We start from the raw sequence: 15,714 nt of genomic DNA, 5'->3' as shown, positions 1-15,714 counted from the left end.
GACGTTGATTATTTTTAGTAAAGTATTTGATTTTGCAAACATCCTCTTAAGCCTCGGTGGGTAAAGTACATGCAGTTTACATCACATGCAATCAATCAGTGTGCCATATAATGAGCATGCTGGACTGTGTTAAAATTCAGCCTGCATGGCTAAGTGGCTGTCAAAAAGTATGCAGCCATTATGTTCAGGGCCATGTGATACTGTCAAACACAAGCGAAATGGGCCATTGAGTACACATTCAAAGGCTGGGCCCCACTTAGATGCAAAAACGAGTTTTATATTTAACAAGAGACAATTATATAATTCATTTTTTTGTCAGTTTCAAGAGCAGGGAAATGCGCTGCATGTGTTGTTCAACAGGGGGGCTTGCGGCATAACGACTACCCACCACAAGATTTGGACACAAAGAGACAAAGTCTATTGTGCAGAATTGCAAACGGTTTGGGCATGGATTATACCCATTGGAATGTGGCAATTACTTGCCAATTTTTTTTGTCCGTTAGGCTCACAAGTTTTCCCATCATCCTTCGCCAACCAGATATTCTTTGGTCGTGAATGACAAACAGGAAAATAATGACAACCTGTCCCTTTTTGATGTTGTTTTTTTGGGGGGGGGCAGAACCAGCAGCAGTAAATCCAAATCGAGGTAATATATGCAGCAAACCCGAACCAGTTCCTTCCTTGGGTTCCACGTGAAGGCACTGGATGACGCTGATGTATGCAAGTACAGCATTTTTTTTTATTAATCACAAATTAAATTTTGAGCAGATCAAGAATTGCAAACGCCGTTTTAAATGCATTTTCGAAGTTGTCTTTGTTATAAACCTGGACTTAATACAAGGTGCATTGCTACCCAAGTAACCAGCCCCACATAAACAGCCATCAGAAAAGTATGAAATGACTAAAATCAAGTGTAGGGCATACATCTCTTCCTCTGTCGCAGCCTTATCCGCTTAAGTTGCATATTTATTTTGCTGTATTCATTAAAAGCTTAATTTAAAAACAGATTAAAGCCCATTGATACAAAATAAATTTCCATAACAGACTTGGGAGAATATAAACATAAAAAAACACGAAAATCAATGCACCAACAGTCGTATTGTTAACACATGGTGGATGTAGTGGTGGTGGTGTAATGGTTAGTACAATGTGCTATGAAACATATAAGCCAAATTATATTCCCAACCATGGTTAATATGAGTGACGAGTGATAGCTTCATCGGTTTTGGGCCTCCCCTAGGTGGATTTGGTTTTCAATGAAGGCGGGCGGGCGGACATGGTATGAGCAACACCAAGCACTCGGATGCCATGCCAGTCTTGATAACTGCTCGCTAATTGCTCCCCATCAACACTCCCTGAAACAACGTGATGATGTATGGTCAAAACACCTCCCATGGCTAATAAGGCATTGGGAGGCCTTCATCCAATAGGGGATGATGAACAAAGGGCTGCAATTATTGCAATATGCGTAATTTATACGGCAAATTATTTAATGAGTGACAGTAATCATATCACACACATCACAACTTAATGAGGCATTTTTAAATGTTGGAAGCTCAGATAGTTTTATGGTCTATCCAACATACAGTGTATGAGTGGAAAGGCAAAGTCGTAACATACACCCGTGAATTACTGCAAGGTAAACATCCTAACCATGGGGATCTCATACTAAAGTAATTTGTCTTATGGATGGCATCACCATGAGCCATGACCTGTCCACTTCTAGATGAAGGCCTGCGCCATTTCTAAGTATTACGGTCTGACAGTCTGCAGAGCTCTGGCATGAGGGTTGACTTCATCGCCGCATATCCGCAGTGGACATTCACTCAGGCGTGTGCGCTTTCCTTGGGCTGCCAAAGCACCGTTGGTCTCTGGGCACAGGCCATCGTCCCCCCCCCCCCCTTAGCCACGACGTGTCCTGCCCAAGCCTGAATTACCTCTCGTAGCAGTCAATATCGCCTTATGTGTTCCTTTCCGAAAGCCTCTCTGTACAGTAATTCCAAACTCACACCTCAACCATGCGTCTTTGCGCTCGTGTTCCATTCGCTGTCAATACCCGCGTTTCCTATTCACGTCACACAGGAGGTAATATACACTACTTCGATTAACACGGAGGCTTTCGCGATCATGTTATCCATAATAAAAGTTTTTTGGGTTACGCTCATGAAAACAAATATTTCTTCCTGAGCAATATTAATTTGTTGATTTTGATTATCAAGTTCTCCACATGGTTGCCGGGCTCGCCACTCTCCGTGATCGGTCGAGGAGCTCGATAATCCGGGAGAGCCTCAGGGTCGAGCCGCTGCTCCTCCGGACCGAGCCAGTTGAGGTGGTTCGGGCACCTGGTAGCACGTCCCACTGAGCCAAGACCCCGGGGCTAACCCAGGACACGCTGGCGGGACGATGTCGCTCGGCTGGCCTGGGAACACCTGGGAATTCCCCAAGGAGAGCTAGAGTCTGTGTATGGTAGTGTATAGTGTAGTGTATAGCAGCGACCCTCACCAGGACAAGCAGACTGAGAAACTAACGAATGAACATTATCAAACAACTCCCATTGATGGTTTAAACCCGAGTATGACGGTTTGCACAAACACTGCGATAAATCATGTCCACTCGAACCAATGACATCCTCGTCCAAAAAGCACCTGTGTGTCAAAATTTTACAAGTTGGAGTTTTCCACCAGCTAAGCGTTTCCAATAAATAAAAGCACAGAACGACTTTTGTAGAGAATGGTCACGTGAGAGGAAATCTTGTAGTCCATTTCCATGACAAATCCAGGTTCAGTAAGGTGTCTCTACAATCGACCACATCTATCAACTCAGTGATTGTAAGCATGCCCACACTATTAGAGGAGTCAGAGAAGGAGAAAAGTGCTTCTGTCAAAGTTATTCAAAGGGACATTGGAATGTTTTCTAGTAAACAGAACTGGAGATAAAAAATGCGTACATATATAAATGGAGAAAATAATAAACCACTTGAGATGTTCTGATGATAGTCATTATAACAACCAATGTAAATTAACTTACAGATTAGATATAACCAACTCTAATAGGGACAAATGTTGCTTACTATACACAGTTGTACCACCTTATTAATCCATAAGAGGTGTTTTGGGTTAGATCGCGTAAACATAAATGTGTCGTTAAACCCGCCACCACCCGGCACAGCCATTTAGTAAGGTTTGTCACGTAAACGGAACACGCCAATCCGTTACTAGTATAGCACACCGGTGTGTTGGAGAGTAAATGCACAAAATTTAAAATTAGAGTACGACCTTATTCATTCTAAATCATGCTTGAATATTGCTGCTGCAAAAAGGGACTGCATAAGCTTTACATGATACTATAATTTTATAATAGCCAGAAAACTCAACCGTTGAACTTTCTTTACCCCTAGTGTTGTCTTCATCAACATAAACTCAAAAAGGCATACGTTTGGTGTAAATAAAAAGTGCGGTACTTATTCATATTCAAACAACGCTTTAATAATTGTCTACACAGTACAGCACTGTATTTTTTTCCTGCTGATAAATATTGATGGCAAGAACACAAGCCACACAAAAAAACAACTACACTTTTGTACAACTACAGCATAACACCGCTCTCTTTTTTATCACACCTTGATGCACGCGGCTATGTGTGAAAATTAATATTCCCGAGTGCACAGTGGCGGGACACAGGGCCACATTAACCGATAGGCCACATTAGGCAATGTGCCTAGGGCCTACGAAAACGAAAGGGCCGACGAAAAAAATGTTCACCGTGCTTTTTGTGTTTGCATGATAGCAAAAAAATGTAACCAAGATATCTTCACGAATAAATATATTCATATAGCAAGGATAGGCACAGTGTTTCAAATTAAATCTTCATCTTCTTATCTGCGGCACACAGCGCGCTCCCATCGAATGAGGGCACAGACAACGGCGGTAGTAGCAACATACAATTGGCAGTACCAAATGTAGAAAGTCATCACCACCCAAGGCTTATGATAAAGCAGTGCCAAGTGGCCTACAAGAACCTTCATCCGGCCCTGGTGGTACATACACATCCCCAGTATGTCACGAGAGCATAGCTTGGTTTCCTTTAAACATTTTGCCAATATCCCCAAATCCATTACCTCACGGTATAATTTATCAGCGTGTTCGTTATCTTACGGCATAATTCATCAGTTGGCGCGGCTGCCTTTCAGTGGCTGATGTTAAGGTTATGGCTGCAGGCAGTGTTTTCATATTTACGACAAGTCACATTTTTAGGCAACTGCACTATTTATGTGCACGGTGTGGTCTCGGCCACATGCAGGCTTGTAGCTAATTAACATTCCAGTACACCACAAATGACCGCTTCGTGTTTATTGGAGCAAAATGTGACCATAAACCATTTATAAACAGTTTTTGCTACACTGTAATGACCACCACACTAATATTCAAAATATGACGGTACATTGCTGTACTTTTCGTCTACAATTAACTTAAACTTGGACATAAATAACATCCAAAATTTCATCTCAATTATTTTTTTCTGTGTCTTTCCAATCTTTTAAACCGATTGGTTGTGTTAATTGGCAAACGAGATGGAGCACGTGAATACGATGACAGTAATTCTCTAATCTGATTAACAGTAGAGCACAGCAATTAGCTATCTCTGTTGTCTCGTGTATTTACAATTAGTGGCAGCGTTATGGAGCAACTGAGGTCCCCAAACAGCGCAAGAGGCCTTGGATTCATAAAAAGAGGTCCATCAAAAACCAGCCAAAATTAAAATCCTAAAAAATTATAACAAATGAATGTAAAAATCAAATTAATCTCTCTCATCCTCTGTCATGCCTGCATCTTTCTACTCGTGACACATATACGTCGACATTTCTCTGAATTCACTACATCTCTCGATTGTGTCTTTTCTGTATCACTTCTGCTACCTCAAGAGGGATGCGTTAACTGAAAGAGGGGCCCCTTCCAACAATTATTTTAGCCTCTTGGCATTAAATGGCCTTGCACTTCTGCTGTTTACAAAACATGCCACACTGACAGAACGCGTCCTGTGACTAACAGGTTGATGCCACGAATGGCAGACGCCGTTTTTTTTAATATTGCAAGTATCACTATTCAGTATTTGTGAAAAACATTCACACCCCATCTTGACTTTTCAACTATAATCATCGACAGCTGGATGAAAGCCTACTCAAAGCATTGCCCTCTCTCGGGTGCTGTGATGTAGCACAACTTACACTAGATGTATCCAAAATGTACTACTTGTTGAATGGATCAAATTTCACATCGTGCTTCCAAAAAAAAAATTAGACAGCATGCAAGCCACAGGAATGGTGGCTCTTGTTAACAGCTTGTACATCCAAGAGCATTACACTTGCTCTCCCTGGGACCCCAGCATGTACACAGGGCATATCCAGAAAGCCACCCGTGACCAAGTGATTTAACAGCACGTGTCAATGAATTAATTGAAATCCCACTCTCGTTCACGAGTGCCCAGAGAATGGAGAGCATCACATTTCTATTGTACGCCGACGCAAGAACCACAATTTAAACTTTTGTTCGGGTGACAATGGTTGTATACGCAAGGCGTTCGTCGTGGAAGGTGTTACCCATTGTTAAAGATGTATAATTATACAGCAGTTTGTGGGGTGCAGTTGAATGTTGGGGTGATGTGAAGGTAAAGTCTATTCCTAAAAACGACAGAATACAAACAAATCTCGAGTGATCTTCAACACCGTATAACAGGAGTGCCTGAAACAATCACACCATGTTCTCTCGCTGTGGTTGTCCCCACCTAATGATGGACGCTTGTGTTGCGCCCGAAACGTCGTGATTTAATTTAGTTGTTTTCATTTATTTTATTTTTTACCTACGTGACTTTACCGAAAAAAATCTAAGAATATGAGTAATCACACCATGTTTCGATTTAAAGCTTTCGTGACTGCAGGGATTCATCTTCTTGGTTCTTTAGGTGTTTTATTTGTATTATTTTATTATTTCCATTCTACGTGACTTTACCGAAAGAACCAAGAAGATAATCACACCATGCTTAGCAAATGCCTGGAACTCTCAAATCTCAATGCTGTGTGTGTTGCCAACACAATAAGGAATACAAAGCCGGTTTGGAGGGATTAAACTCAAAAGATAATATCTTCACACTATACCAAGTGTGTGTGCATCTTTTTTTGTATCAACCTCGTTCAAGCTGCTAAGTATATTTCTTTAGAAATAGATCATACCTTTATTATGGACATCCTGTATATTACAGTATGGTACGGTACTGTATCGTCTACACTTTATTAGCTTTCATAAGAATCTGCTCTTGGGGAAATGGGCCAGAGGTGGGGCAGAAGAGACCATTACAGTAGTTGGATATTTGACATATGCACATATTTAGTAGCATACTGACTGTAGGAATTCCGGAGAGTTTTGGCCAGTCTGTTAAAGTAATATACGGTACCTGGTTTTGTGGTCGAGATTCTTGTATTTTTTTTTAATGTGTGGTTTTTTGTGTGTGTGTGACGGTTTTAACCTCAGTAGGATGTGTTGCACAAACAAACACCGCGATAAATCATCTCCGCTCAAACCAATGACATCCTTGTGCACTAGTGGGGTTGTTTTTATTTCCCCCCCCCACAGCTAAACGTTTCCAATAAATAAATGAAAGCACGGTTATAGAAATAGTCCTTGCTGCAGAGAGTGTGCCACCAGCGCCATACACTTGGGCATGTCATCCCAGCGCTGTGGAGGCAAAGGTCGGTGGATCACACGAATGTTGTGAAGCTCCCATACCCAGGAAATGGCAGTACAGTCGTGAATCAAGTGGACTAGTCGCCATCTGTTTCCATCTGTATGGGGATAGAGTTGCCCCCTCGCGCGCGTAGTAGAGTGATACGGACTAGGTGTGGCTCGCCTGCATAAATAAGTAAATAATGTGATGATTTCCTGGAACTACATTTGCATGACCAAGCCGTGGATCACATAAACTATCAATCAGCCTCTAAAATAGTAATGAAAACAAGCACCTGTAGAAACACAGTAGTTGTTTTTTTTGTACCAGTTGAAATGGTAAAAACCTATCACTATATTTTGCCACTGGTAAAGGAGGTCTCATAGTGTAAATGCTTACTTACCCCGAGCTCTCAATACTCTGATAGTGCGCTGTCTTTGAGTTGTACGCCTTTTGGCGTCATCTGGTCCAACACCAATGGAGACTAGGCTCTAAGAAAAGCTGTCTCGGGTGTGGACCAATCAACTTCAAGGACAGTGCATATTATTATCATTATCAGAGTTGTTTATTTTTGTTTGCATTTTGACTGCTTGTGTTGTGGTTATTGCAAACATGATCCCTTGTATAAAGGTGTTCGTTTTTTTTTGTTGTACCAGTTGAAAGGGTAAAAACCTATCACTACACCTGTAGTAACACCAGCAAGGGAATACATCTCTTGCAGGATGTTCTATGGGGGTAACTTAGACACTTTTCACTGTCATGAATTTAAACTGCCACTCAAGAATACATATTTACTCTACGCTTACAACTCTGAGTGGGGGCTTTCTTTTTCCCAGCAGGACCTGTTTGTATATCACTAAAACAGGTTTACAATGGCAAGCAAGCAGCAGCACATTTCGACGTCTTTGTTTGTTGCCCATTCATTTGCAAACTAAGCATGTTCCACAATTGTCTGCACTTAAAACACTCCCACGTTCCAGGAATACCTTGTGTTTCCTGCCGTTGTTTTGGTGGTTTCTGTGGGAATAAAGGAATGATACATGGACATTCCTTAAAGTATGGATTTCCACAAAAAAAAGTGTTCTCGAATACATACGACCAGACATTTTTCATCATGAGGTCTCTAGAGAAAATACAAATTGGGTAACTTTATAATTTTAAGTACTGTATATGATTCACCCCACCCCTGACTCATTTATGACATGAGTCCTAACGTTAGGATTCCTGTTTCCGACATATAAGAGTCCTGCCAAAAAGAATAATGTCTTTCTGAGTTTTATTTGCATTTAAAAAAAATGTTCATTACATTGTTGGAGTCGTGGCTAGTACCCTGAAAGGTTTAACCATTGTGCTGTTGTGGATTTCATTCCAGACTTCAGAGCGAAAAAGGGGGGCTTCACCCTCGTCAACTCGGTTTGAAAATCACTGCTGTGCCCGATTAAACCCATTAGCGAGAGAGACTTTACGGGAATGAGCTTCATTCTATTGCGTGGGGGAAGGGAAGTCGGGGTAAGGATCTCGATTGTTGTCTCTACCCTTCAGTGGTAATTGCTGTACCTACAATCTCCTGTAGTGGAATAATTGGGGACAATTTATTCCAGGTCAGCCAACTTATATGTGGCCTTCCTTGACGCATAGTCAGGATGAATCTTAAGCTGATTCGAATATTCTCTTTTTTTATTTTGCTTCTCTTTCTACACAAATCCTCATCGCCTGACAGAATAAGGGGTATACTGTACACGTAGCAGTTCTTTCTTTTACAAATCTCCCGCAGAGAACAGCAGACGTGACTGATAGCTTTGTAGTTTTGTTATTTCGTTTTCTTAGGTGACCACTGTAACTGTTTTGCTTTACAAGCCGAAAAGAGGCATATCCGTATTTGATAGCGAACGATCTTCTTCATCCAAATTCTTTTACAACCTTCAGCAAGGCAGACTCGTACGCGTCAACACATTCGTGTGTGTCAATTGAAATACTTAATAAGGGCAACATACATACGCCGTTCTTACAGGATATGCTTTTGACAATGAGTAATCTCGTGTTGTAAATCTGCCCGCATATGCAAACAGTATACAAAGTTACTTCATGACAAAATATTACATCTCACTTCACGACTGGTTGCGCACATATAGCATGTGCATTTATGTATTTTAGAAAAAAAAATTGTCAATGATATGCTATGTTTCTCTTGTACAAAATACAGGTACATGCATGCAGTATTATTTACGAATCATGGATGTGGCCTGTCGTAATTTTCAGTCGACGCCCCTCAATTACGAAATCACTTGGCCTCTTAACCGCATCTTAAATCAATTCCGACCAAAGTTGAGTTTTTGGAAGTAAAAATGTATGAATAGGCTTGACGAAAACCATCGCAAATGTTTTGATTTAGACCGTGGCTGTTGTCATGCTTGTCAGCTGCCTTAAACAATTTGTTTACATTCTTTCACGGGATTAAACTATTATGGAAAGTCCTCTTATACACACAATCCTGTTCTTAATATCTGCGATTAACTAAGTTTTTACCCATCCTCCTTTGCAGAATGGCTATTATCCAACATTTCTTTTGCAGGAAAAGTGAAGTCACTTTGGTGGCAACCTCACGGATAAAGGTACACGAAGTTCACCCCATAACAGGAGCTGGCTGTCGCCTGATGAAGCTGGTTGTAATTACTGGCGAAACGTCGTACTCAGATTGTCAATGTTCTCCCACACACCGGTGTGCTGTACTAGTAACGAATTGGCATGTTCTGTTTACGTGACAAACCTTACTAATTGGCTGTGTTGGATGATGGCGGGTTAAACGACACATTTATATTTTTACGCGATCTAACCCAAAACATACTATATAATATGGAGGAACTCTGTATTTGTATCTTTGTGTTAAAAGCCTGAGGAGGGGGGGGGGGAATCTATGAATGGGCTTTTTACTACCACATTTGCATGAGTCATCAGGATGCATTTCCTCCATCTGTGTGTGTGTGCTTGCAGGTTTGTGCGCAAGGGTATGCATTATTCATGCAGAAACATTCATTTAAGAAGTCTGGCTTCTAGACAAAAAAAATATTTTTGAGCTGACATCAGAAAAACAATGTTGAACCGTGGCCAAACAGTGAGCAATGTCTAATCCTGGAATTGTAAAGATACAATGGATCGCAGTGGCATCAGCAGCGATTTACCCACTACACTAGAAACCGTGGGAGACTTGAGTTTGATTACTGACCATGGCCAACATCAGTGTTGAGAGTGGTACCTGGACCAGTCGTGGGCACTCCCTTTACCAGTGTAGTCAGGTATGGTCACGGCATATAGGGTGACCTTAATCCAGAACGCAGTGAAATGACAAAGGGCTGTAATTCTAGATTTGAAGCTTTCGTGACTGCAAGGATTCATATTCTTAGGGTTTTTCGGTTAAGTCACGTAGGTAAAAAATTACAATTAATAAAAGTAAAATAAAATAAAAATCACGACGTTTCGGAGGCAACACAAGCTTCTTCAGGTGGAACCGTCACAGCACGATAGCTGTATCACTTGATACGGAAGCTTGTGTTGCCTCCGAAACGTCGTTATTTTTATTTTATTTTACTTTTATTAATTTTAATTTTTTACCTACGTGACTTTACCGGAAAAAAACCTAAGAATATAAAGGGCTGTAATTTACAACATATATTAATTTACTCAAACGGCTATAATAAATTATTAAAATTACTCTTAACAAGCTAATACTGTACCGTGACATCATGCCCTTGGCCTCTATATTAGTACATTTTTACTAACAACGAAGTAAAGGCATAACAAGTGAGTGACGTGCCCCATACGACTGGAATGGCAACATTCGTGTATGTTTCTGGGAAGGGCCACAAGCCACGTGCTGCAGTGCCCACGGGCAAACCACCCTGAGACAAGAACAACATCATTGCACGATACACTATCGCCTCTTGAAATATGCGCATCGCTTTGCTACATTATTTAAGGTGCACTACTGATACCCATGACATGTAAGCCTGGTATACACCCCATATATGTCAAAATAAATATCAGAAGAGAATATTGTTAGTAATCTTTGTTCTTTCGGTAAAGTCACGTAGAAGGGAAATAATAAAATAATTAAAATATAAAACAATACAATTCTCACGACGTTTCGACTGCAACACAAGCAATCATCATCAGGTGTGAAATCCACAGCAAGAAAATAAAAAAAGTGCTGTGGATTTCACGCCTGATGATGATTGCTTATGTTGCAGTCGAAACGTCGTGAGAATTTTATTGTTTTGTATTTTATTTATTGTATTACTTCCCTTCTACGTGACTTTATTGAAAAAACCAAGAATATGAATCCCTGCAGTCAAGAAAGCTTTGAATCAAAAAGAGAATATTGTTGCCTATTTGTTAGTGGTCATGAAGATGCCATTTTTACTTTTAATTGAAGTGTTAATGATCAATATTATCTGTTGACTGGAATGGCAACTATCGATGATTCACTTAGCAAATGACAAGTTCAGCAAATGGCAAGTTCAACGAATTACATATTTCGTGAAGACCGCAATTATGTGACTTTACCGAAAGAACCAAGAAGAAGAAGACCGCAATTGTCACTTTCATAATTACAAATGTCGTATATGTGTCAATTCTGTAGAACTACTTATAAAACACGTTAAGTAGGCTGGAGCTTGACTTCGAATGTTTACAACTAAAAGTCTAAACTTTGGGTCAGAATTTCATTATTTTTAAAGAGGTGACAATGGCCTGGCACGTTCGCCACTGTTGAAAAGGTTCACGGTTCAATTCCAGCGGCTGCCCTGGTGAATACACTGGGTGTTATTAACCGTAACAAAAATACGCCCCGTCTCCTTCACAAGTGAACGTTAAAGAGTATGTGATGGCAGTCGCAAGAGTAGGCCCATTCTAGATTTGAAGTTTTCGTGACTGCAAGGATTCATACTCTTTGTTTTTTTCGGTAAAGTCACGTAGATAAAAAATTTAAAAAATTTAAAATCACGACGCTCGAAACGTCGTGATTTAATTTATTTTAATTTTTTACCTATGTGACTTTACCAGAAAAAAACAAATAGTAGGCCCATTGTTTCGCCAGCTTCACGGTACAATTTTTTGTTACTACATTTGAAAAGAAAACAGTACTCGAAAATGTACTCAATTGTAAAACTGCATCTCAATCATCGCCCTCCTACTGCGACGAAACTTGGCAAGCCCCTTTCCTGAAAAAGCCACGAGACTGGAAAACTTCCCTGGGCAAACAACAAACACAATAACGTTTCAGGCAGACGGTGCATGCGAGTAAGATGAGATGCATCAGTATTGTCGGACACCATCTCCACAGCAATTGCACGTTAGGAATACTTCAAAACTGCCAGCCCTTTGGGGGAGAGATGCTGCTCAACGTGTATCCATAGCGGTGATAATTGGATCACAAAGGAAGCAGAATAGCTTCTCAAAAATACAATTTAAGAAAAGAACATTGCAACGTTGGTTGGCATGGTGAATTAAAAATGTTCAGTGGCAAAGGACGAAACTTCAATGTTGCTTCAGTCTTCCCCGACATCTGCATGTATACAAAACATGACATACAACACCGCACGGCTTAACACGTTTTAGCCTTTCGCGACCAATATAATCCATAATATAAAACAGGCTTTTTGGGGGGGGATTATATCACGTAAATACACGGCTTAAACACTCACAAGTTAAACACACTGGCCTGCATTCGACGGTGCCAGGGGCAGGCAAGGTTTTACCAACGGAGTTCCAAACGCCCGTGTCCGTCGTTCTCATCACCATTCACGGTGGACTCAGCACCACACCACACCACCCCATCCACGTTGTAGCTACAATGCCCCACTCATTCTGGGCTCAATTTACCTCCAAGATGTGCACGTAGCTCGCAGGGAACCAGCCACGGATGCCGTCCTTCTCGCCCTCCCACCAGCCATCCTCCGTGGTGTGGAACACGCGGACTGTGTCTCCTGCTCCAAAACTCAATCCTTGCTGATTTCTATCGCCCGTGTACTGGTACATTGCCACGCACATTGTGCCAGCCATGGCCCTTTTGTGGCGTTGGTTAATGTATCCTTTTTGTTCTTGTTGTTGTTGTTGTTGTTGTTTACTCGAAATCGATCAGCCAAGTAGACAGTGGCATCGGCCTGCTTGCAACACGAACAACAACACAACCTTGAGAGTGGCGCAGGAGTTGAGTGCGATGCAGCTGCTGCTGATGCCGCTCGCTGCAGACTGAGACCCGGGGGGCTCTCCCAGCGGCTAGGAGGCGCGGCTACCCAGTGTCCGTCTCGCTCACGTGTGTGTAGTGTGTGTGTGGTGTGTGTGTGTAGTGTGTGTGTGTAGTGTGTGTGTGTAGTGTGTGTGTGTAGTGTGTGTGTGTAGTGTGTGTGTGTAGTGTGTGTGTGGTGTGTGTGTGGTGTGTGTGTGGTGTGTGTACTGTGTAGTGTGTGTGTGGTGTGTAGTGTGTGTGTGGTGTGTGTGTGGTGTGTGTGTGTAGTGTGTGTGTGTAGTGTGTGTGTGGTGTGTGTGTGGAGTGTGTGTGTGTGGTATGTGTGTAGTGTGTGTGGTGTGTGTAGTGTGTATGTGTAGTGTGTGTGTGGTGTGTGTGTGTGGGGTGTGTGTGTGTAGTGTGTGTGTGTAGTGTGTGTGTGTAGTGTGTGTGTGTAGTGTGTGTGTGTAGTGTGTGTGAGATCAGTGTGTGTGTAGTGTGTGTAGTGTGTGTGTGGTATGTGTGTAGTGTGTGTGTAGTGTGTGTAGTGTGTGTGTGCAGTGTGTGTGTAGTGTGTGTGTAGTGTGTGGTGTGTGTGTATTGTGTGTGTGTGTGGTATGTGTGTAGTGTGTGTGTAGTGTGTGTAGTGTGTGTGTGCAGTGTGTGTGTAGTGTGTGTGTGTAGTGTGTGTGTGTAGTGTGTGTGTGTAGTGTGTGTGGTGTGTGTGTGTGGGGTGTGTGTGTGGTGTGTGTGTGGTGTGTGTGTGGTGTGTGTAGTGTGTGTGTGTAGTGTGTGTGTAGTGTGTGTGTGGTGTGTGTGTGGTGTGTGTGTGTGGTGTGTGTAGTGTGTGTGTGGTGTGTGTGGTGTGTGTGTGTGGTGTGTGTGTGTGGTGTGTGTGTAGTGTAGTGTGTGGTGTGTGTAGTGTGTGTGTAGTGTGTGTAGTGTAGTGTGTGTGGTGTGTGTGTGGTGTGTGTGTGTGGTGTGTGTGTGTAGTGTGTGTGTGTAGTGTGTGTGTGTAGTGTGTGTGAGATCAGTGTGTGTGGTATGTGTGTAGTGTGTGTAGTGTGTGTGTGCAGTGTGTGTGTAGTGTGTGTTTAGTGTGTGGTGTGTGTGTATTGTGTGTGTGTGTGTGGTATGTGTGTAGTGTGTGTGGTGTGTTTGTAGTGTGTGTGGTGTGTGTGTGTAGTGTGTGTGTGATCAGTGTGTGTGTGTGATCAGTGTGTGTGTGATGTGATGATGATCGCCGTGACTAGTTTGACGACGACTGTAGCGTGGCGACCACTGTTGTGACCAGCGATGCTGTACGCATGTGATGATCACCGTCAATAACGAGTGCACGTGGTGTTGTTGTTATTGTTGTTGTTATTTGTGCGATCAAGGTGCGATGCGCGGTGTTTCACTCCACCTCACCGCCTGTGGAACAGCAGTGTGCGTGATCCCTCGTGTCGTGCAATGTCTCCCCTGCGTGTGAGAAGTGGTGGGGCACCACCACCACCAACCACAACCACCACCAACCACAACCACCACCAACCACAACCACCACCAACCACCACCACCAACCACAACCACCACCAACCACAACCACCACCACCACCCACCAACCACAACCACCACCAACCACAACCACCACCAACCACCTCCACCAACGACAACCACCACCAACCACAACCACCACCAACCACCACCAACCACAACCACCACCAACCACAACCACCACCAACCACCACCAACCACAACCACCACCAACCACAACCACCACCAACCACCACCACCAACCACAACCACCACCACCAACCACAACCACCACCAACCTCAACCACCACCAACCACAACCACCACCAACATTTTTTTAATCGTCTTTGCATGTTCGATTCTGTTTTAAATAAACCCTACTGCTAGAAATGTATGAAGTTTCAGAAAACTAAATGGCGGGTCACAAGACATCTGGACCACGCTGTAAAATTGATTTGACAGTGTGTATGTTCCTTTTGTCAGTGATCGGATTTAGAGAGGGGGGGGGGGTGCTACGTCCCCCACGCCTTGCGTTTCACCCTGAGGGTGGATATATTTGATCATACTTCACCGCACGCTGATTAGTGCGGGTTGGTGGTTGTGTGTGTATGTGTGTGGGGGAGAGATGGAAAGGGTGGTCCAGATGTCTTGTGACCCCCAAATTGATTGACCCTTCACATTTTTTCCTAATTTGCATGTTCGTTTCTGTTTTAAATAAACGCTATTTTTTAAAATATAAATGAAGTTTTTTTTTAAATAAAATGTGGGTCACAAGACATCTGGTCCACCCTGTCGTATGGACTTTACTGCACTGCCATCTCGTGGCCGCAATGCCTATTACAGGACTTTACTTTTGAGTTTGTCCACTCAGAATCTTTACGTTTTCCCTTGGTGGCCGTCGATAAAATATTTGTTTGTTGAGAATGTGAATATGAGTGGTATGTTTTCGCAGGGAAAGAAATGTTACAATATGACCTTAAACAAAGTGTGTTTTGTTGTTGTAATATTGAGACTGATTTCATGCTGAAACTAACATGGCACGCATTACAAAGTAGGAAACCATCAGTCGCCTTTCGTTGACTGCAGCAAGGCGATCCACAGGGCAGAAAGTCGAGACCGGTCCACAGCTTGCTTACTTAACAATGCTGCTGAATATTGGTGGTGGAAACGCCGAGAGAGGCCCGTGACTAAAAGATGTCGTGTATGGAAGAGGTCTGTTTCTGACAAGTTGTCACCGGTGAGAAATGCACCTGCAATCACCC

At 42.5% G+C, this 15,714-nt stretch overlaps 1 protein-coding gene across 1 annotated transcript in view; it reads right to left on the bottom strand.

Annotated features, from left to right (window-relative positions):
- The window catches only part of LOC144722428 (growth arrest-specific protein 7-like), a 37,568-nt gene extending 24,602 nt beyond the window's left edge, over nucleotides 1–12,966 (bottom strand). Inside the window, exon 1 of the mRNA XM_078600684.1 lies at nucleotides 12,595–12,966. Coding sequence (XP_078456810.1) covers nucleotides 12,595–12,774 — 180 coding nt within the window. The 5' untranslated portion in view covers nucleotides 12,775–12,966. The remainder of the gene's footprint in view (nucleotides 1–12,594) is intronic.
- Nucleotides 12,967–15,714: the final 2,748 nt, after the last annotated feature.

This window comes from Lampetra planeri, chromosome 1 (genome assembly GCF_965212315.1).
Source record: "Lampetra planeri chromosome 1, kcLamPlan1.2.h2, whole genome shotgun sequence".
Taxonomy (NCBI): Eukaryota; Metazoa; Chordata; class Hyperoartia; order Petromyzontiformes; family Petromyzontidae; genus Lampetra; species Lampetra planeri.
Note: the sequence above shows the minus strand (reverse complement) of the source record. Positions and strands in the feature narration are given on the sequence as shown.